Below are 24,623 nucleotides of genomic sequence, written 5' to 3'. Positions count from 1 at the left end.
GGTTTGGATTAGCGGAGAATCCCGATCTGGAACCGGATATGGATTCCGACTTCCGTTGTGGTCCGTGGTAGCGGAATCAATAATCGGCCATTATTGATTCCGCTACCACGGACCACAACGGAAGTCGGAATCCATATCCGGTTCCAGATCGGGATTCTCCGCTAATCCAAACCCGAACTTTAGACGCCGAACTTAAAACAGAAGTTCGCTCATCTCTACTGAAGATAGGTGAGTACAACAGTCCCACAGAGATGAATGGAGCGGTAGTGCACATACTGAACCCTTCATTTTGGGGGTCCCCACGCAGTACAGGGCCCCACTTCTCGTGTTCAGTCTAAGAGTTAGCCCCTATACTATGAACTTTAAATAACCGGAATACCCCGTTAATGCTGATTTTGTAAACCTTTAATAACATATAACGACTCAGACGCCACCGATTCTGTCACTTTTTATTGACTTCAGGTAAGTACTTTAGTAGCACAGCCGCTCCGGCGCACGCCTCACCCTCACAGGATAGCGACCCGCCTGTTTTTCCAGCTTTTTTGGCTTCCTTAGCTGAGTTTTTGGTATTTTAGCTGGTCTGACTTCCCTGTCACTTGCCTCATCGCGTGGAGGAACCCTCACAGAACACGTCTGGTCATTCATGGTGACCGCTGAACTTGGACAAGCTGCTGGAGGCATGGGCTTTATAGATATTCCTGGGGTGTCCTTCTTGGGTGTCTTGGCCTCCTTGTTGAGAGCCTCTTCTAGTTGCGGGATCAGGGCACGATGGGTGGCCACTGAGGTCGGACGAGCTGTAGGTGTAACTCTTTCAAGAGGTCTTGGGTCTGTGGTGGCCACTGAAGTTGGATAAGTGGCGCGTGGAACTTTCATAGGTGGTACTGAAGCATTGGTGGTGGCCATTGGGGTTGGAGGTGCTCTCTGTGGATCCCTTTCAAGTGAGCTTTGGGCATTGGTGGCCTCTGAGGTTGGACGAGCTGTATATGGAACTCTTTTAAGGGGACTTGGGACTATGGTGGACATTAAAGGACAAATGTTGCGTGGAATAATCATAGGTGTTAACAAAGTGTTGGCGGCCACTGAGGAGAGTTGAGCTGTCTTTGGAGCATTTTCAAGCTCCCTTGGGGCATTGTTTGGGGCCGCTGTGGTTGGAGGTCCTCCCTGTGGAACCCTTTCAAGTGACCTTGGGGCATTGGTGGTCACTGAGGTTGGACGGGCTGTATGTGTCAAAGTAATAGGTGACATCGAAACAATGGTGGCGACCATGGAGGTTGTATAAGCTCTTTGAGGGACACTTTCGAGTCCTCTTGAGGTGTTAGTGGTGACCACTGGGGTGGGATGAGCCGTCTGTTGCACATCCACTAGTGACATTGGGGCGTTACCGGTGGCTCCTGAGTTTTGAGACCCTCCCTGTGGTGTTGATTGAGAGGCATTATTTTGAGGGACATCCTGTTTTGGAAATCTGAAATTTAAGCAAATGATGAATAATTATTTATTAGTAAGTGAGGATCATTTAATAATCTGCGACCAAAAACGGCGCGTGATGGAGAAAATATGGCGCATGGAACATGTACAACATATTGTGCAGATCTTGCCATCACTACCGAGAGCTCATACAATGTAGGGTCCATATAGAGGAGAACAATGGGGCAGACCTGTTACCTACAGCAACCAATCACAGCACAGCTTTCATTTTACCAGAGCCGTTTCAGAAATCTGAGCTCTGATTGGTTGCTGTGGGCATCAAAGACAGTTTTCCTTCTTCACAGTTTTAATAACTAAGAGACAGTAGTTCTGGGTGCCTATAGCAACCAAATCAACCAATCACAGCGCAGCTTTCATCCTACCAGAGCAGTGTTAGAAATGAAAGCTGAGCTCTGATTGGTTGCTGTGGGCATCAAAGACAGTTTTCCTTCTTCACAGTTTTAATAACTAAGAGACAGTAGTTCTGGGTGCCTATAGCAACCAAATCAACCAATCACAGCGCAGCTTTCATCCTACCAGAGCAGTGTTAGAAATGAAAGCTGAGCTCTGATTGGTTGCTATGGGTAACAAAGACAGTTTTGATTGATGAGGCCTTGTAGTCCATCCCCTGTCCTGTCAGCCCCCAGTATTATGACTTGGGAGCTAAATTTTAAAGGGGAGCCCCCCATCAAGATGCATTCTCTCTTTATAGAAGACCATTTTGATAAGGTTCAGAAATGAGCCCCCGCCCCCTGGACTCTTTAGAAACCGGACTATTTCACGTGACCTCTCTGTCCAAGTGATTGGCTAGCAGGGCTCACAGAGGGGTGGACATGCTATCTGTCAGCCCACTGTTTAGTGCCCCAGTTACAATCACAGCTATTCCGAGGTTTTCTTGTACGTATCACACATCGGGCGCCGCAACAGTTTTCTGGCATAAAAAAATTGCTCATTTTTATGGAAACCATATTTACCTCAAAAAATGTCAAAATGGATTATGATTTTCCTCAGTTTTTGGCATGTTTTTAGGTGGGCAGGTCTTAGCCAAAGGGGCGGAGCTTACATCCGCCTGACAGATTTATAATAATATTATAAAACACGCCAGAAACTGTCGTCAATTATAGCTCAAATCTACACTATTTGGCACTGATAGGATTTTCTGGCACATGGGGGCGCTCTTCATAAATTTTGCACAGGCCTGGACGTTATAAAATGCCGCCATTTACAGGTCAAATAATGTGAAAACCATACATTTAATCTCACCGGAGCATGTTGGACCGACGCTGGCTCAGTGGTCGCTGCTGCGCTGGCTTGGTGGTCACTCCCACGCTGGCTCGGTTTGTCTCTCCTGCGCTGGCTCAGTGGTCGCTCCTGCGCTGGCTCGGTGGTCGCTCCCACGCTGGCTCGGTTTGTCTCTCCCGCGCTGGCTCAGTGGTCGCTCCTGCGCTGGCTCAGTGGTCGGCTAGTATGGACCTGACAACTGTTCTATAAGAGCTGGCCATAGAGTACTGTCTGTGACATATGTGATGTCATCATTCTGTTTGTGATGTCATAATCCCCTGAACTGCCCAGCACTGCATACAAGCTTCGACGGCACTTGCCAACCCCTGTTCTCACGATCGCTGGGGGACCCCCACCTATCAAACATTTATAATGCCCCTTTCACACGAGCGAGTATTCCGCGCGGGTGCAAATGCGTGATGCAAACGCATTGCGCCCGCACGGAATCTGGACCCAATTATTTCAATGGGGCTGTGTATATGAGCGTTGGTTTTCACGCATCACGCATCAACATCACGCATGTTCTATATTCTGCGATTTTCACGCAACGCTGTTCCCATAGAAGTGAATGGGGCTGCGTGAAAATCGCATCCACAAGCAAGTGCGTTTTTCACGGATGGTTGCTAAGAGATGTTGTTTGTAAACCTTCAGTTTTTTATCACGTGCGTGCAAAACGCATTAAATCGCATTGCACCCGCGCGATAAAAACAAATACAAAACTGAATGCCCTTGCTCCTGTAATCGCGCATTTTTCACTGAACGCATTCGCAACGTATCCGGACCTAATCCGCTCACACTCGTCTGCAAGGGACCTAAGTGTTATTCGTGAAGCAACCCCCTTAAAGAGGACCTGTCGCCTTTCCTGACTTGTCTGTTTAGTAACTACTTGCACCTATTCTATTGAGTCTATGTTGCGCCGCGCCTCTATTATTCCTACTAGAAGCTTCTGAATGGATCGCCAGCAGTGTGCAATAGGTCTTATCAGTCAGGGTGTGTCTGGCAGCACTGATCGGATAGTGTCAGACTGTGCAGGGACATTCATTCAGAAGCTTCTAGTAGGAATAATAGAGGGATGGCATCACATAGAGTGAGAAGAGTAGATGCTCCAGAACTATTACATGAGAGGCGAAAGCCCCTTTATGAAGGACCCTTGTTGCTGCGGAGACTTCGATCCTCGTCCACTCAAATATTCCCTGATGAAAACCTTCTCGGATGGCCTCCTCAGTAGGGGACACGCCCGGGTTTGTGCACGCCCCATTGATTTCATTCGGTGCCATAAACAAAAATCTAATAAACAGGAAAAGAAAAGAAAAACTATGCGACAACAATTGATGCAGAGAAACGACTTTATTGAAATGTTACAAGTTTCAAATAAAAAAATTAAGTTTTGCAAGAAAAGGGATGCCCGACATGCGGCCCTTCATCTGTTGCAAAACTACAACTCCCAACAAGCCAAGATGGAGGGCCGCATCCCTGTGCAAGAAGATACAATGTAACGAAAGAGGAAACGGCTTTATAACACCTGTGATGCGTCAGCGGAGTTCCCCTTTACTGGTGGCAATTTTTGTTTTCACACGTTGTTGCCAATGTAAACCTTTTATGGAAAAAAAATTATTGGAGGATCATTTTTGAGAAGTAAAGTAAAAAAATTAAATAAAAATAGTAATGAATTAAGGGCAACATTCACGAATAAAAGACAACTGCTGGGGGTCGGGGGGCTTGTCTGTGACTTTTACCCGCTGTGACCTGCCCCCAGGAGGGCTAATTAGACAGGGCCGCTGCCCGTGCTGCTGGGTGATTTTGGCATGGCAGGCACTGGGGATTCCATCAGGACTGGCACATTCCACCGGTGGTGTTTTGGTAGCTTCTAGGGAACTGCAAAAATATCGTAATATTCTTGTATTTTTGGGATAGTCAAGCCCCCGCCATTGCCCAATACTGTCCCTTAAAGGGACCTTCCTTTATGGCCAGTACAGAGTGACCCCATGTTAGACGCTTCACCTCAGCTCGCCAGAAGATCTACTGCCAGTCTGGGAACTGGATGCCAGCCTGTTCTGCACACTGGTTTGTATTTTATCATGGGATAAGTAGCGCCCATGCTGCCAGGCAGCCACTTATCTCATGACTGTTATTGCTGGAGTCAGGGGTGGTGGTTTGCCACACAGCATGTCTGAAGTTACTAAAGGGGGAGAGCAAAAGGGGTAGAATTGGATGATGACCAGACTGTAGAGGATGATGGGAATACTACTGAGGATGATGAGAGTGCTGATGACGAGAAGGAGCACAGTGGTGAAGGAAGGACCATACCAGCGTCTACACCGACTCGTACCCAGGTAATGGCGTAGATCGATGAGCCAGAAAGTGACAGATCCCTGCAGAGACAACAAGATGAGATATAACCTGGAGAAATAATATAAGAGGTCCCTAGTGCACCAATCACATCCAGAGCTGCGTTCACAATTCTGCTGGCGGCCACTGCTCTGACATACCTTGAGATTTCATAACGCTCTGCAGCCTGGCTCTATGCATTATTGACGACGCTACAACAGCAGGGGCCGCAGCAAGATGAGGCAATTGGCAACTTCAGTGGTAACAGGGAAGAGGCAGAATTGTGAATGCAGCTGTGGAGGTGACTGGAGTATAAGGTACAATGTAACTAAGGATCAACAGAAGGTAAGTACATGTAATAATATTGTTCAGGGGCCTGGGCCCTAAGACCTACCTGAAAGGATGAGCAGCACCTCGGCGCCCCAGCACAGGTAGAAGGACCACTGGTAGTTTTGAGAACTGTTGAGGACCGCAGAGGCCGTCTTAGACGTGTAGATGGACATCCCAATGAGAAGAAAAACAGCTGCAAAACAAAAAGGGAGACCCCCAGGAAGTCACATCGCACCCCATAGTTGGGACATTTGTAAGGGCAGCCATTAACCCTCAACCTTCCGATGACCACACAGCACCATACATTGGCAGTGGCTGTGCCTGGTATTGCAGCTCAGTCCCATTCACATGAACAGAGCTGCAGTACCAGGAACAACCACGACAAGTAAGTGGTGCAGCTCCTTCAGTCCACTGATTGCCAGGGGTGTCCTAAGGGTAGGCCATCGATATATAGTCCCTGGAAAGCCCCCATAATGTACAAATTGTAAAAACCTCATTCTTTTCATATTCCCTATGTATGTGCGTCCTCCACATGGCACAGGATCTTGTTAGTCCTTTGTAAGGTCCCATATCCGGGCTGTCACTTTTGGCCTCGTCACCAGGTGGCGCTGTGTAATGTACTCACCTATCCCTATACCTGCAGCCTGGATTTAGTCCTGTTATTTGTTAGAACACCCACTAGGTGGCGCTGTGTAATTTACTCACCTACCCCTATACCTGCAGCCTGGATTTAGTCCTGTTATTTGTTAGAACACCCACCAGGTGGCGCTGTGTAATGTAATCACCTACCCCCTACCCAGCATTCTGGATTTAGTCTTATTTTTTATACACCCACCAGGTGGCGCTGTGTAATGTAATCACCTACCCCTATACCTGCAACCTGGATTTAGTCCTGTTATTTGTTGGAACACCCACCAGGTGGCGCTGTGTAATGTAATCACCTACCCCTATACCTGCAACCTGGATTTAGTCCTGTTATTTGTTGGAACACCCACCAGGTGGCGCTGTGTAATGTAATCACCTACCCCCATGCCTGCAGCCTGGATTTAGTCCTCTTATTTATACACCCACCAGATGGCGCTGTGTAATGTAATCACCTACCTCTATACCTGCAACCTGGATTTAGTCCTGTTATTTGTTGGAACACCCACCAGGTGGCGCTGTGTAATGTAATCACCTACCCCCATGCCCGCATTCTGGATTTAGTCCTCTTATTTATACACCCACCAGATGGCGCTGTGTAATGTAATCACCTACCCCCATACCTGCAACCTGGATTTAGTCCTGTTATTTGTTGGAACACCCACCAGGTGGCGCTGTGTAATGTAATCACCTACCCCTATACCTGCAACCTGGATTTAGTCCTGTTATTTATACACCCACCAGGTGGCGCTGTGTAATGTAATCACCTACCCCCATGCCCGCATTCTGGATTTAGTCCTCTTATTTATACACCCACCAGATGGCGCTGTGTAATGTAATCACCTACCCCCATACCTGCAACCTGGATTTAGTCCTGTTATTTGTTGGAACACCCACCAGGTGGCGCTGTGTAATGTAATCACCTACCCCTATACCTGCAACCTGGATTTAGTCCTGTTATTTATACACCCACCAGGTGGCGCTGTGTAATGTAATCACCTACCCCCATGCCCGCATTCTGGATTTAGTCCTCTTATTTATACACCCACCAGATGGCGCTGTGTAATGTAATCACCTACCCCCATACCTGCAACCTGGATTTAGTCCTGTTATTTGTAGGAACACCCACCAGGTGGCGCTGTGTAATGTAATCACCTACCCCTATGCCCGCATTCTGGATTTAGTCCTCTTTTTTATACACCCACCAGATGGCACTGTGCAATGTAATCACCTACCCCTATACCTGCAACCTGGATTTAGTCCTGTTATTTGTTGGAACACCCACCAGGTGGCGCTGTGTAATGTAATCACCTACCCCTATACCTGCAGCCTGGATTTAGTCCTGTTATTTATACACCCACCATGTGGCGCTGTGTAATGTAATCACCTACCCCTATGCCTGCAGCCTGGATTTAGTCCTGTTATTTGTTAGAACACCCACCAGGTGGCGCTGTGTAATGTAATCACCTACCCCTATGCCTGCAGCCTGGATTTAGTCCTGTTATTTATACACCCACCAGGTGGCGCTGTGTAATGTAATCACCTACCCCTATGCCCGCATTCTGTATTTAGTCCTGTTATTTATACACCCACCAGGTGGCGCTGTGGTATCATAGTGCAGCGCCCCCTGGTGCTCCGACAAATGACAGGACTAAATCCAGACTGTAGGTTTAGGTGAGTGCATGACTTACCTGACAAGCTTTCCAGGACAGCAGAGGCGAGGCAGGCACTGAGTCTTCCTATGTGAAACTTGACAAATGTAAGGCAGGAAAATATCATTCCGAAGACGAGAAGCGAGGAGGAGAGGATGATGAGCCCTCTGGTGGCATTGAGGTAACCTAGAGGAAGACACGGATTCACAATGTCATGGCTGAATTATGAGACCTCCTGACTGCTGAGGACCGAGGTGTACTGAGCAGCCACCACTAGGGGGAGATGAGAGAATAGGAAAGTGTTGTCTAGCTCAATGGGAGCTCCCCCTAGTGGTGGCTTCAGGCAGACTTCTTCTTATCATTTAGTCGGAAGCAGGCAGACATCCCACCATAAGGAACTCTGAACCAGTGGCGACTCTAGGAACAATATATAGGGGGGGCACAAAGATACCACAGTCAAAAATGGGGGGGCACAAACAAAATAAGTATATATCAATAAGATTACAAAATACGAGAGAATTGCGATATGCAGGGATACAGTTATAATAAAGCAATTTACTTACAAAAGAAGCTATTCAGTCGTCTGCTGTGCCGTCCTCTGCTTGCTTCCACGGATTCTTTCCCCTTCTTTCTGTCTCTCGTCAGTGCACAGGCGCACTGTTATGGTGGATCTGTGGAAGACACACTGTTATGGGGGCATCTGTGGATGACACATTATGCCTCTCATTAGCCCTCATTATGCCTCTCATATCAGCCCCCATATCAGCCCTTATGCCTCATTAGCTCCCATATCAGCCCTTATGCCTCATTAGCCCCCATATCAGCCCTTATGCCTCATTAGCCCCCATTATGCCTCTTATTAGCCCCATTATGCCTCTTATTAGCCCCCATATGCCTCCAATTAGCCCCCATATGCCTCCTATTAGCCCCATATGCCTCCTATTAGCCCCCATATGCCTCCAATTAGCCCCCATATGCCTCCAATTAGCCCCCATATGCCTCCTATTAGCCCCCATATGCCTCCTATTAGCCCCCATATGCCTCCTATTAGCCCCATATGCCTCCTATTAGCCCCATATACCTCCTATTAGCCCCATATACCTCCTATTAGCCCCATATGCCTCCTATTAGCCCCATATGCCTCCAATTAGCCCCATATGCCTCCAATTAACCCCCATATGCCTCCTATTAGCCCCCATATGCCTCCTATTAGCCCCATATGCCTCCTATTAGCCCCATATGCCTCCTATTAGCCCCATATGCCTCCTATTAGCCCCCATATGCCTCCTATTAGCCCCCATATGCCTCATATTATCCCCATATGCCTCCTATTAGCCCCATATGCCTCCTATTAGCCCCATATGCCTCCTATTAGCCCCCATATGCCTCCAATTAGCCCCATATGCCTCCAATTAGCCCCCATATGCCTCCAATTAGCCCCCATATGCCTCCAATTAGCCCCCATATGCCTCCTATTAGCCCCCATATGCCTCCTATTTGCCCCCATATGCCTCCTATTAGCCCCATTATGCCTCATATTAGCCCCATTATGCCTCATATTAGCCCCCATATGCCTCATATTAGCCCCATATGCCTCCTATTAGCCCCATATGCCTCCTATTAGCCCCAAATATGCCTCCAATTAGCCCCAAATATGCCTCCAATTAGCCCCCAAATATGCCTCCAATTAGCCCCCAAATATGCCTCCAATTAGCCCCCAAATATGCCTCCAAATGCCCCCATATGCCTCCAATTAGCCCCCAAATATGCCTCCAATTAGCCCCATATGCCTCCAAATGCCCCATATGCCTCCAATTAGCCCCCATAATGCCCCCAGCAGCCACATTTTCTATAAAATAAAAAATAAAAACACTTACCTCTCCTGCTCCTGGACGGACGCCGCCTGCCATTTTCTCCTCAGTCGACTGTGCTCTAAACTGGCGCGCACAGCGTGAGGTCACAGAGCGGCCTTACGCGGTGCGCAGCCCTGCACAGCCGACAGCCGAGGACCAGGAAGTGGTGAGTACAGAGCGTTCACCACTTCCTGGTCCTTCGGTACTAATGAGCGCTTCCATAATGGAAGCGCTCATTAGTATTCACTCTGGGGAATCAGCGGGGGGGCACCCGGGGGGGCAAGGGACAACATAGGGGGGGCAATTGCCCCCCCTCGCCCCCCTCTAGCGACGCCACTACTCTGAACCAATGTAAAGTACATAAATTAATATATATCCACTTTATGAAACCCACCATTAACCCCTTAAATGCCCAGAATAATAAAATAGCTACTTATGGTAATTAAACCCACCAGGACTACAACTTAGGGCACCATGTATAAAGTGCATCTTCATGAATCCCCTCATCGCCTAAAACCATTACAGATTTTAGATATTAATCTCCAAACTACCGCTAGACGACCAGGGAGATTATAGCAATAAGATCATTAACCCTTAAATCCCCCTGGGGGTAAAGGGAAATTCTCTTCAGCGTGGACTTCGTAACAATGTACTATAATTTATTCCCAAGAAACGCAGATACAAAATATCATAAAGAAATCCTTACCGCTCGCCGTCACTTTAAAACATATGTTTTTGGTACAACTTTGCCACAGTCCCATATGGAACAAGTCTGAGCCAAAATTCACCAACCAAAAGTCAGTGAGGGCGCCAGAGAGCAGGAGAACGAAGCTGAGACTGGAGCAGACCAGCCCGGCTATGTTCAGCACCGGCATTGTCCACTGTGGTCAAATCCAGGAAATGGCAGAATCCTGAAGAGAGATAATAGTGAGAGGATATCCAGCATCAGGCGGTATACCATGTGCAGGCGTGTGAAGACACAGAGGCAGTATTATAATACTATATTACTGTACATGGGAGGCAGTATTATAGTAGTTATATTCTTGTACACAGGAGCAGTATTATAGTAGTTATATTCTTGTACATAGGAGCAGTATTATAGTAGTTATATTCTTGTACATAGGAGGCAATATTATAGTAGTTATATTCTTGTACATAGGAGGCAGTACTATAGTAGTTATATTCTTGTACATAGGAGCAGTATTATAGTAGTTATATTCTTGTACATAGGAGGCAGTATTATAGTAGTTATATTCTTGTACATAGGAGGCAGTATTATAGTAGTTATATTGTACAAAGGGGGCAGTATTATAGTAGTTATATTCTTGTACATAGGAGCAGTATTATAGTAGTTATATTCTTGTACATAGGAGCAGTATTATAGTAGTTATATTCTTGTACATAGGAGGCAGTATTATAGTAGTTATATTCTTGTACATAGGAGGCAGTATTATAGTAGTTATATTCCTGTACATAGGAAACATTACTATAGTAGTTATATTCTTGTACATAGGAGGCAGTACTATAGTAGTTATATTCTTGTACATAGGAGCAGTATTATAGTAGTTATATTCCTGTACACAGGGAGGCAGTATTATAGTAGTTATAGTCTTGTACATAGGAGGCAGTATTATAGTAGTTATATTCTTGTACATAGGAGCAGTATTATAGTAGTTATATTCTTGTACATATGAGCAGTATTATAGTAGTTATATTCTTGTACATAGGAGCAGTATTATAGTAGTTATAGTCTGTACATAGGAGCAGTATTATAGTGTATATTCTCTGTACATAGGAGCAGTATTATAGTAGTTATATCTTGTACATAGGAGCAGTATTATAGTCGTATATTCTTGTACATAGGAGCAGTATTATCCCCCCCGTAGTTTAATTCTTGTACCAGGAGCAGTATTCTAGTAAGTAATATTCTTGTACACTAGGAGCAGTATTATAGTAGTTATATTCTTGCTACCTAGGAGCAGTATTATAGCTAGTTATCTTCTTGCTACATAGGAAGGCTCGTATTTATAGTAGTTATATTCTTGTACATAGGCGCAGTATATAGTAGTTATATTCTTGTAAAGGGAGTTTATAAGTTCTATCTGTACATAGCGAGCATGTTATTATATAGTTATATTCTTGTGACCTAGGAGCAGTATTATAGTAGTTATAGTGTCTTGTACAGAGGGCAGTATTATAGTAGTTATATCTTGTACATAGGAGCAGTATTATAGTAGTTATAGTCTTGTACATAGGAGCAGTATTATAGTAGTTATATTCTTGTACATAGGAGCAGTATTATAGTAGTTATATTCTTGTACATAGGAGCAGTATTATAGTAGTTATATTCTTGTACATCAGGAGCAGTAGTTATAGTAGTTATATTCTTGTACATAGGAGCAGTATTATAGTAGTTATATTCTTGTACATAGGAGGCAGTATTATAGTAGTTATATTCTTGTACATAGGAGCAGTATTATAGTAGTTATATTCTTGTACATAGGAGCAGTATTATAGTAGTTATATTCTTGTACATAGGAGCAGTATTATAGTAGTTATATTCTTGTACATAGAGCAGTATTATAGTAGTTATATTCTTGTACATAGGAGCAGTATTATAGTAGTTATATTCTTGTACATAGGAGCAGTATTATAGTAGTTATATTCTTGTACATAGGGGCAGTATTATAGTAGTTATATTCTGTACATAGGAGCAGATTATAGTAGTTATATTCTTGTACACAGGAGCAGTATTATAGTAGTTATATTCTTGTACATAGGAGCAGTATTATAGTAGTTATAGTCTTGTACACAGGAGCAGTATATAGTAGTTATATTCTTGTACATAGAGCAGTATTATAGTAGTTATATTCTTGTCACATAGGAGCAGTATTATAGCAGTTTATATTCTTGTACATCGGAGGCAGTATATAGTAGTTATATTCTTGTACTAGGAGCAGTATTATAGTAGTTTATATTCTTGTACATAGGAGCAGTATTATAGTAGTTTATATTCTTGTACATAGGAGCAGTATTATAGTAGTTATATTCTTGTACATAGGATGCAGTATTATAGTAGTTATATTCTTGTACATAGGGGGGGGGCAGTATTATAGTAGTTATATTCTTGTACATAGGAGCAGTATTATAGTAGTTTTAGGTCTTGTACATAGGGGCAGTATCATAAGTATTTATATTCTTGTACTAAGGAGGCAGTATATATTAGTTATAGTCTTGTAGCATAGAGGCAAGTATTAAGTAAAGTTATATTCTTGTACATAGGAAGCAGTATGTAGTAGTTATAGTCTTGTACATAGGAGGCAGTAGTATAGTAGTTAGATTCTTGTAACATAGGAGGCAGATTATAGTAGTTATAATTATTGTACAATAGGAGCAGTATTATAGCAGTTATATTCTTGTACACAGGAGCAGTATTATAGTAGTTATATTCTTGTACATAGGAGCAGTATTATAGTAGTTATATTCTTGTACATAGGAGCAGTATTATAGTAGTATATTCTTGTACATAGGAGCAGTATTATAGTAGTTATATTCTTGTACATAGGAGGCAGTATTATAGTAGTTATATTCTGTACATAGGAGGCAGTATTATAGTAGTTATATTCTTGTACATAGGAGCAGTATTATAGTAGTTATATTCTTGTACATAGGAGCAGTATTATAGTAGTTATATTCTTGTACATAGGAGCAGTATTATAGTAGTTATATTCTTGTACATAGGAGCAGTATTATAGTAGTTATATTCTGTACATAGGAGGCAGTATTATAGGAGTTATATTCTTGTACATAGGAGCAGTATTATAGCAGTTATATTCTTGTACATAGGAGCAGTATTATAGTAGTTATATTCTTGTACATAGGAGCAGTATTATAGTAGTTATATTCTTGTCACATAGGAGCAGTATTATAGTAGTTATATTCTTGTACATAGGAGCAGTATTATAGTAGTTATATTCTTGTACATAGGAGGCAGTATTATAGTAGTTATATTCTTGTACATAGGAGCAGTATTATAGTAGTTATATTCTTGTACATAGGAGCAGTATTATAGTAGTTATATTCTTGTACATAGGGGCAGTATTATAGTAGTTATATTCTTGTACATAGGAGCAGTATTATAGTAGTTATAGTCTTGTACATAGGAGGCAGTATTATAGTAGTTATATTCTTGTACATAGGAGGCAGTATTATAGTAGTTATATTCTTGTACATAGGAGCAGTATTATAGTAGTTATATTCTTGTACATAGGAGCAGTATTATAGTAGTTATATTCTTGTACATAGGAGCAGTATTATAGTAGTTATAGTCTTGTACATAGGAGGCAGTATTATAGTAGTTTCTATTCCTGTACATAGGAGGCAGTATTATAGTAGTTATATTCTTGTACATAGGAGCAGTATATAGTAGTTATATTCTTGTACATAGGAGGCAGTATTATAGTAGTTATATTCTTGTACATAGGAGCAGTATTATAGTAGTTATATCTTGTACATAGGAGCAGTATTATAGTAGTTATTACATAGGGCAGTATAGTATCTTGTACATAGGAGCAGTATTATAGTAGTTATATTCTTGTACATAGGAGGCAGTATTATAGTAGTTATATTCTTGTACATAGGAGCAGTATATAGTAGTTATATTCTTGTACATAGGAGCAGTATTATAGTAGTTATATTCTTGTACATAGGAGCAGTATTATAGTAGTTATAGTGCTTGTACATAGGGAGCAGTATTATAGTAGTTATATTCTTGTACATAGGAGCAGAGTATTATAGTAGTTATATTCTTGTACATAGGAGCAGTATTATAGTAGTTATATTCTTGTACATAGGAGCAGTATTATAGTAGTATATTCCTGTACATAGGAGAGGCAGTATTATAGCTAGTTATATTCTTGTACATAGGAGGCAGGTATTATAGTAGTTATATTCTTGTACATAGGAGCAGTATTATAGTAGTTATATTCTTGTACACTAGGAGCAGTATTATAGTAGTTATATTCTTGTACATAGGAGCAGTATTATAGTAGTTATATTCTTGTACATAGGAGGCAGTATTATAGTAGTTATATTCTTGTACATAGGAGCAGTATTATAGTAGTTATATTCTTGTACATAGGAGCAGTATTCTAGTAGTTATATTCTTGTACATAGGAGCAGTATTATAGTAGTTATATTCTTGTACATAGGAGCAGTATTATAGTAGTTATAGTTCTGTACATAGGAGGCAGTACTTATAGTAGTTATACATAGGAGGGCAGTATGATAGTAGTTATCTATTGTACCTAGGAAGCAGTATTATCGCAGTTTATCTTATTGTACACAGGCGCAGTATATAGTAGTTATATTCTTGTACATAGGAGCAGTATTATAGTAGTTCTACTTCTTGCACATAGGAGCAGTATTATAGTGTTATATTCTTGCACCTTAGGAGCAGTATTATAGTAGTTTATTCTGTGTCACATAGGAGCAGCTTTATAGTAGTTATATTCTTGTACATAGGGGCAGTTTTTTTTTTATTTTAATAGTAGTTATATTCTTGTAACAGTAGGAGCAGTATTATAGTTAGTTATAGTGGTTGTACATAGGGGCCAGTATATAGTAGTTTATCTCTTGACACATAGGAGCAGTAATTATATAGTTATATTCTTGTTACATAGGAGCAGTATTATAGTAGTTATATTCTTGTACATAGGGGCAGTATTCTAGTAGCTTTATTCTTGTACATAGGAGCAGTATTATAGTAAGTTATAGTGTTGTACATAGGGGCAGTATTATAGTAGTTATATTCTTGTACATAGGAGCAGTATTATAGTAGTTATATTCTTGTACATAGGAGCAGTATTATAGTAGTTATAGTCTTGTACATAGGAGGCAGTATTATAGTAGTTATATTCCTGTACATAGGAGGCAGTATTATAGCAGTTATATTCTTGTACATAGGAGGCAGTATTATAGTAGTTACAGACGTGGACAAAATTGTTGGTACCCTTTGGTCAATGAAAGAAAAAGTCACAATGGTCACAGAAATAACTTTAATCTGACAAAAGTAATAATAAATTAAAATTCTATAAATGTTAACCAATGAAAGTCAGACATTGTTTTCAACCATGCTTCAACAGAATTATGTAAAAAAATAAACTCATGAAACAGGCATGGACAAAAATGATGGTACCCCTAACTTAATATTTTGTTGCGCAACCTTTTGAGGCAATCACTGCAATCAAACGCTTCCTGTAACTGTCAATGAGACATCTGCACCTCTCAGCAGGTATTTTGGCCCACTCCTCATGAGCAAACTGCTCCAGTTGTGTCCGGTTTGAAGGGTGCCTTTTCCAGACTGCATGTTTCAGCTCCTTCCAAAGATGCTCAATAGGATTGAGGTCAGGGCTCATAGAAGGCCACTTTAGAATAGTCCAATTTTTTCCTCTTAGCCATTCTTGGGTGTTTTTAGCGGTGTGTTTTGGGTCATTGTCCTGTTGCAAGACCCATGACCTGCGACTGAGACCAAGCTTTCTGACACTGGCTAGTACATTTCTCTCTAGAATTCCTTGATAGTCTTGAGATTTCATTGTACCCTGCACAGATTCAAGACACCCTGTGCCAGACGCAGCAAAGCAGCCCCAGAACATAACAGAGCCTCCTCCATGTTTCACAGTAGGGACAGTGTTCTTTTCTTGATATGCTTCATTTTTTCGTCTGTGAACATACAGCTGATGTGCCTTGGCAAAAACTTCGATTTTTGTCTCATCTGTCCACAGGACATTCTCCCAGAAGCTTTGTGGCTTGTCAACATGTAGTTTGGCATATTCCAGTCTTGCTTTTTTATGATTCGTTTTCAACAATGGTGTCCTCCTTGGTCGTCTCCCATGTAGTCCACTTTGGCTCAAACAACGACGGATGGTGCGATCTGACACTGATGTTCCTTGAGCATGAAGTTCACCTTGAATCTCTTTAGAAGTCTTTCTAGGCTCTTTTGTTACCATTCGGATTATCCGTCTCTTAGATTTGTCATCAATTTTCCTCCTGCGGCCACGTCCAGGGAGGTTGGCTACAGTCCCATGGATCTTAAACTTATGAATAATATGTGCAACTGTACTCACAGGAACATCTAGTTGCTTGGAGATGGTCTTATAGCCTTTACCTTTAACATGCTTGTCTATAATTTTCTTTCTGATCTCTTGAGACAGCTCTTTCCTTTGCTTCCTCTGGTCCATGTTGAGTGTGGTACACACCATATCACCAAACAACACAGTGATTACCTGGAGCCATATATATAGGCCCAATGGCTGATTACAAGGTTGTAGACACCTGTGATGCTAATTAGTGGACACACCTTGAATTAACATGTCCCTTTGGTCACATTATGTTCTGTGTTTTCTAGGGGTACCATCATTTTTGTCCATGCCTGTTTCATGAGTTTATTTTTTTACATAATTCTGTTGAAGCATGGTTGAAAAACAATGTCTGACTTTCATTGGTTAACATTTATAGAATTTAATTTATTATTACTTTTGTCAGATTAAAGTTATTTCTGTGACCATTGTGACTTTTTCTTTCATTGACCAAAGGGTACCAACAATTTTGTCCACGTCTGTATATTCTTGTACATAGGAGCAGTATTATAGTAGTTATATTCTTGTACATAGGAGGCAGTATTATAGTAGTTATATTCCTGTACATAGGAGGCAGTATTATAGTAGTTATATTCCTGTACATAGGAGGCAGTATTATAGTAGTTATATTCTTGTACATAGGAGCAGTATTATAGTAGTTATATTCTTGTACATAGGGGCAGTATTATAGTAGTTATATTCTTGTACACAGGAGCAGTATTATAGTAGTTATATTCTTGTACACAGGAGCAGTATTATAGTAGTTATATTCTTGTACATAGGAGCAGTATTATAGCAGTTATATTATTGTACACAGGAGCAGTATTATAGTAGTTATATTCTTGTACATAGGAGCAGTATTATAGTAGTTATATTCTTGCACATAGGAGCAGTATTATAGTAGTTATATTCTTGCACATAGGAGCAGTATTATAGTAGTTATATTCTTGTACATAGGAGCAGTATTATAGTAGTTATATTCTTGTACATAGGGGCAGTATTATAGTAGTTATATTCTTGTACATAGGAGCAGTATTATAGTAGTTATAGTGTTGTACATAGGGGCAGTATTATAGTAGTTATATTCCTGTACATAGGAGGCAGTATTATAGTAGTTATATTATTGTACATAGGAGCAGTATTATAGCAGTTATATTATTGTACACAGGAGCAGTATTATAGTAGTTATATTCTTGTACATAGGAGCAGTATTATAGTAGTTATATTCTTGCACATAGGAGCAGTATTATAGTAGTTATATTCTTGCACATAGGAGCAGTATTATAGTAGTTATATTCTTGTACATAGGAGCAGTATTATAGTAGTTATATTCTTGTACATAGGGGCAGTATTATAGTAGTTATATTCTTGTACATAGGAGCAGTATTATAGTAGTTATAGTGTTGTACATAGGGGCAGTATTATAGTAGTTATATTCTTGTACATAGGAGCAGTATTATAGTAGTTATATTCTTGTACATAGGAGCAGTATTATAGTAGTTATAGTCTTGTACATAGGAGGCAGTATTATAGTAGTTATATTCCTGTACATAGGAGGCAGTATTATAGTAGTTATATTATTGTACATAGGAGCAGTATTATAGTAGTTATATTCTTGTACATAGGAGGCAGTATTATAGTAGTTATATTCCTGTACATAGGAGGCAGTATTATAGTAGTTATATTCCTGTACATAGGAGGCAGTATTATAGTAGTTATATTCTTGTACATAGGAGCAGTATTATAGTAGTTATATTCTTGTACATAGGGGCAGTATTATAGTAGTTATATTCTTGTACACAGGAGCAGTATTATAGTAGTTATATTCTTGTACACAGGAGCAGTATTATAGTAGTTATATTCTTGTACATAGGAGCAGTATTATAGCAGTTATATTCTTGTACATAGGAGGCAGTATTATAGTAGTTATATTCTTGTACATAGGAGCAGTATTATAGTAGTTATATTCTTGTACACAGGAGCAGTATTATAGAAGTTATATTCTTGTACATAGGAGCAGTATTATAGTAGTTATATTCTTGTACATAGGAGCAGTATTATAGTAGTTATATTCTTGTACATAGGGGCAGTATTATAGTAGTTATATTCTTGTACATAGGAGCAGTATTATAGTAGTTATAGTCTTGTACATAGGGGCAGTATTATAGTAGTTATATTCTTGTACATAGGAGCAGTATTATAGTAGTTATAGTGTTGTACATAGGGGCAGTATTATAGTAGTTATATTCTTGTACATAGGAGCAGTATTATAGTAGTTATATTCTTGTACATAGGAGCAGTATTATAGTAGTTATAGTCTTGTACATAGGAGGCAGTATTATAGTAGTTATATTCCTGTACATAGGAGGCAGTATTATAGTAGTTATATTATTGTACATAGGAGCAGTATTATAGCAGTTATATTCTTGTACACAGGAGCAGTATTATAGTAGTTATATTCTTATACATAGGAGCAGTATTATAGTAGGTATATTCTTGTATATAGGAGCAGTATTATAGTAGTTATATTCTTATACATAGGAGCAGTATTATAGTAGTTATATTCTTGTATATAGGAGCAGTATTATAGTAGTTATATTCTTGTACATAGGAGCAGTATTATAGCAGTTATATTCTTGTACATAGGAGCAGTATTATAGTAGTTATATTCTTGCACATAGGAGCAGTATTATAGTAGTTATATTCTTGTACATAGAGGGCAGTATTATAGTAGTTATATTCTTGTACATAGGAGCAGTATTATAGTAGTTATATTCTTGTACATAAAGGGCAGTATTATAGTAGTTATATTCTTGTATATAGGAGCAGTATTATAGTAGTTATATTCTTGTACATAGGAGCAGTATTATAGTAGTTATATTCTTGCACATAGAGGGGATGTCCTTCCCTTCCTCTACTTCTTTTGGCTGCTCATTCATACTGCATAGAGGTTGCAATGAAGTCAGAAGATAACTCCTGGCATATGAAGGAATATCTTTATCCTGTATTTCGGGAGCATTTTCTGTCCTATTAATGGTGATGTCAGCAGTGATGAGAATTGCTCTTTATGATCTGAGCTGTAAGTGTTTGAGGTCTGTGCAGTTCGCCATATTTTTGTCTGAAACCTGCATTTATGTGTCACTGAGAAAGCCACAGATCTCACAGGATGTGTCACGTGGTGTTTCAGCCGGAGCACATCTCTGACCTGTAACAGGTTCTGTACCCCTTTAAATAATGCAATATAATAGACGATAATATTAAACTAAAGGCGACAACTGTGACAACTCTTGTGAAGCTTCGGTGAAGGTCATCTCTCACCCATATTGGGATCATATACACAATATGTTACACATTCAGATATTAGAAGTGATAGCATATTGTCTATTTCCTGCACAGTGCCAGATACGTGACACTGCGCTTCACACATTAAACACATATGAGAAACGCGTTGTGCGGTCAGTGAACTGTGAATATCACAGATGAACACGAAAAAGCCTCATTTTCCAGAAGTGTTGATTTGTCTCAGTGTGAAGCAAATGTGTCTGAATGATGATACATCAAAAGGTTAACTGGCTATGCTAACAACAAGCCTGGCTCTGCTACATCTATGAAGTTGGTGCTCTATCCCTGATACACAGCATTTAAGATTTAGACCACTGAAGAAGGCCGTGAAAGGCCGAAACGTTTGGTCGTTCATCTTCTACCTTCACTACTGTGAATATTGCACCGGAACTTTAAGCATGTTTAAAAAAATGTGAAAAGATAAAAAATGTGAAATTAAAATTTAATAGCATCAAGAAAAACTGTGTGCTGCAACTTCCTTACTATTATGGATCTGAAAACCGGACATCAGACCGCAGATGTGAAAGAAGTGACCTCCCCATCACCACCTCCTCAGGCAGAGAGCTCCATAGTCTCACTGCTCTTACAGTAAAGAATCCTCTTCTATGTTTGTGTACAAACCTTCTTTCCTCCAGACGCAGAGGATGTCCCCTCGTCACAGTCCTGGGGATAAATAGATGATGGGAGTGATCTCTGTACTGACCCCTGATATATTTATACATGGTTTCTATGTATATGTGTATTTACTGGTGACTGATAGATAGATATATAATTATGACCCCTATGGTACCCCACTAGTAACAGTACCCCACTAGTAACAGTGACCCCTATGGTACCCCACTAGTAACAGTACCCCACTAGTAACAGTGACCCCTGTGATACCCCACTAGTAACAATGACCCCTCTAATTATGACCCCTGTGATACCCCACTAGTTACTGTGCCCGTTCCAACACTGACCCCTGAGATACCCCACTAGTTACTGTGCCCCCTCCAATACTGACCCCTATGATACCCCACTAGTTACTGTGCCCCCTCCAATACTGACCCCTGTGATACCCCACTAGTTACTGTGCCCGTTCCAACACTGACCCCTGAGATACCCCACTAGTTACTGTGCCCCCTCCAATACTGACCCCTATGATACCCCACTAGTTACTGTGCCCCCTCCAATACTGACCCCTGTGATACCCCACTAGTTACTGTGCCCGCTCCAACACTGACCCCTGTGATACCCCACTAGTTACTGTGCCCCCTCCAATATTGACCCCTGTGATACCCCACTAGTTACTGTGCCCCCTCAAACACTGACCCCTAAGATACCCCACTAGTTACTGTGCCCGCTCCAATACTGACCCCTAAGATACCCCACTAGTTACTGTGCCCCCTTCAATACTGACCCCTGTGATACCCCACTAGTTACTGTGCCCCCTTCAATTCTGACCCCTGTGATACCCAACTAGTTACTGTGCCCCCTTCAATTCTGACCCCTGTGATACCCCACTAGTTACTGTGCCCGCTCCAAAACTGACCCCTGTGATACCCCACTAGTTACTGTGCCTGCTCCAATATTGACCCCTGAGATACCTCACTAGTTACTGTGCCCTCTCCAATACTGATCCCTGTGATACCCCACTAGTTACTGTGCCCGCTCCAACACTGACCCCTAAGATACCCCACTAGTTACTGTGCCCGCTCCAATACTGACCCCTGTGATACCCCACTAGTTACTGTGCCCGCTCCAATACTGACCCCTGTGATACCCCACTAGTTACTGTGCCCCCTCAAACACTGACCCTAAGATACCCCACTAGTTACTGTGCCCCCTCCAATATTGACTCCTAAGATACCCCACTAGTTACTGTGCCCCCTGCAATACTGACCCCTGTGATTCCCTGCTAGTTACTGTGCCCCCTCCAATACTGACCCCTGAGATACCCCACTAGTTACTGTGCCCCCTGCAATGCTGCCCCCTGTGATACCCCACTAGTTACTGTGCCCCCTCCAATACTGACCCCTGAGATACCTCACTGGTTACTGTGCCCCCTCCAATACTGACCCCTGTGATACCCCACTAGTTACTGTGCCCCCTCCAATACTGACCCCTATGATTCCCCACTAGTTACTGTGCCCCCTCCAATACTGACCCCTGTGATACCCCACTAGTTACTCTGCCCCCTCCAATACTGACCCCTAGTTACTGTGCCCGCTCCAATACTGACCCCTGTGATACCCCACTAGTTACTGTGCCCCCTCCAATACTGACCCCTGTGATACCCCACTAGTTACTGTGCCCCCTCCAATACTGACCCCTGTGATTCCCTGCTAGTTACTGTGCCCCCTCAAACACTGACCCCTAAGATACCCCACTAGTTACTGTGCCCCCTGCAATGCTGCCCCCTGTGATACCCCACTAGTTACTGTGCCCCCTCCAATACTGACCCCTGAGATACCTCACTGATTACTGTGCCCCCTCCAATACTGACCCCTGTGATACCCCACTAGTTACTGTGCCCCCTCCAATACTGACCCCTATGATTCCCCACTAGTTACTGTGCCCCCTCCAATACTGACCCCTGTGATACCCCACTAGTTACTCTGCCCCCTCCAATACTGACCCCTGTGATACCCCACTAGTTACTCTGCCCCCTCCAATACTGACCCCTGTGATACCTCACTGGTTACTGTGCCCCCTCCAATACTGACCCCTGTGATACCCCACTAGTTACTGTGCCCCCTCCAATACTGACCCCTATGATTCCCCACTAGTTACTGTGCCCGCTCCAATACTGACCCCTGTGATACCCCACTAGTTACTCTGCCCCCTCCAATACTGACCCCTGTGATACCCCACTAGTTACTCTGCCCCCTCCAATACTGACCCCTGAGATACCTCACTGGTTACTGTGCCCCCTCCAATACTGACCCCTGTGATACCCCACTAGTTACTGTGCCCGCTCCAATACTGACCCCTGTGATACCTCACTGGTGACAGCATTACATTTAGGATAAGGAAACGATTTGTTGTTGGGATCCATTGACAGACTAATCTAATACTACGTGGGGTGCAGAGGTAGCTATGGGTAGTACCCGCTCTGGTGCCTGAGGCGGTCTATAGGTGCTGCTGACCCTGATGTACACTGCGCTGTAGCTGAGCTGTTACTACTATGAAGGGAGATAAGCGGCTGCCCGATGGTTCAGGAAACAAAGGATCCGACAGGTAAAATTCCCACCCGAGTTGCAGTACGTCACATAACCTTTAAACAGGTGTGGCGCTGTTTCATAAAGAAAGCAGCCATAATTCTCTAATCCTGTACAACCCCAGCACAGTCTGGGGGTCTCGGGCTTCCCTCTATAAGCCCACCCTATATACCCCCTTCACCTGAAATACGTTTGCATTTTGTTCTGCCGCAGAAAGAAACCATGAACTACTGCTTCGTATAGACACAGGGCTAATGGTTTTCAGGACATCCTGAGTGCAGATACTGCAGCAGGATTACAGCAGTCCTATGTAAAAGCCTTAAATAATACAGTGCGATATGGGCTTGAGGAGTGCTAGTTGATAAACCCGGCTCTGCTACATCTCTATAAGTTTTCAGAACAGTGTACAGATGATGGTTACCTTGTCCGGGAGCGCGGTGACTGCTGGCTGCTTCCTGAGAGGTCGGCTGGTTAATATGACTGTAGGGGAGCGGCTGAGAAACCTGTCACCTTATGGTGTGAGATATGAGGGTGGTCTATGCGCCACTATTCTAGGAAACCCACCAAACAGCAACGCTCACGCTGTGTGTGTCATACACAGTGCATTTCCCCAATCAGATAAAACGTAACTTTTAACCCCTTAAGGACACGGCCATATTTTACCTTAAGGACCAGACCATTTTTTGCAAATCTGACCAGTGTCACTTTAAGTGTGAATAACTTTAAAACGCTTTGACTTATCCAGGCCATTCTGAGATTGTTTTATCGTCACATATTGTACTTCTTGACACTGGTAAAATGGAGTAAAAAAAATAAATTTTTATTTATAAAAAAATACAAAATTTACCAAAAATTTGGAAATGAATAGCAAATTTCCAAGTTTAAATTTCTCTACTTCTACAATACATAGTAATACCTACAAAAATAGTTATTAGTTTACATTCCCCATATGTCTACTTTATGTTTGGATCATTTTGGGAATTACATTTTAGCTTTTGGGGACGTTAGAAGGCTTAGAAGTTTAGAAGCAAATCTTGAAATTTTTCAGAAATTTTCAAAAAAATTTAGGGACCAGTTCAGGTCTGAAGTCACTTTGCGAGGCTTACATAATAGAAACCACCCAAAAATGACCTAATTCTAGAAACTACACCCATCAAGGTATTAAAAACTGATTTTACAAACTTTGTTAACCCTTTGTTAACCCTTTAGGTGTTGCACAAGAGTTATTGGCAAATGTCGATGGGAAATTTGCCCAAAAATTTAAATTCTCAAATTTCATTTTAATCAATTTTTTCCAGTAAGGAATCAAGGGTTAACAGCCAAACAAAATGCTATATTTATTGCCCCGATTCTGTAGTTTGCAGAAACACCCCATATGTGGCCGTAAACTACTAT

At 41.9% G+C, this 24,623-nt stretch overlaps 1 protein-coding gene across 3 annotated transcripts; it reads right to left on the bottom strand.

Annotated features, from left to right (window-relative positions):
* Window positions 1–452: 452 nt before the first annotated feature.
* LOC122927118 (protein NKG7-like) lies at window positions 453–23,913 on the bottom strand. Of its 3 annotated transcripts, none has more exons than XM_044278700.1 (5): window positions 23,650–23,752; window positions 10,257–10,461; window positions 7,737–7,883; window positions 5,468–5,596; window positions 4,074–5,117 (listed from the first exon to the last, which is right to left on the bottom strand). In XM_044278700.1, exons 2-5 carry the CDS (start codon window positions 10,423–10,425, stop codon window positions 5,059–5,061), a joined length of 504 nt encoding a protein of 167 aa, XP_044134635.1. In that variant the 5' UTR covers window positions 10,426–10,461; window positions 23,650–23,752; the 3' UTR covers window positions 4,074–5,058. The 3 variants fall into 3 exon arrangements, with proteins under 3 accessions (XP_044134634.1, XP_044134635.1, XP_044134636.1); XM_044278701.1 differs by lacking the exon at window positions 23,650–23,752 and adding an exon at window positions 20,650–20,691; XM_044278699.1 differs by lacking the exons at window positions 4,074–5,117; window positions 5,468–5,596; window positions 7,737–7,883; window positions 10,257–10,461 and adding an exon at window positions 453–1,462 and having other exon boundaries at window positions 23,650–23,913.
* Between the last annotated feature and the right edge of the window lie 710 nt (window positions 23,914–24,623).

This window comes from Bufo gargarizans, chromosome 2, assembly GCF_014858855.1.
Source record: "Bufo gargarizans isolate SCDJY-AF-19 chromosome 2, ASM1485885v1, whole genome shotgun sequence".
Taxonomy (NCBI): domain Eukaryota; kingdom Metazoa; phylum Chordata; class Amphibia; order Anura; family Bufonidae; genus Bufo; species Bufo gargarizans.
The sequence above is the reverse complement of the archived record's forward strand: the minus strand, read 5'-3'. Positions and strand labels throughout refer to the sequence as shown.

Bases quoted from the DNA above. Each gene is read 5' to 3' on its own strand.
- LOC122927118 (XM_044278699.1), bottom strand. From the start codon at position 1,371: ATGTCACTAGTGGATGTGCAACAGACGGCTCATCCCACCCCAGTGGTC.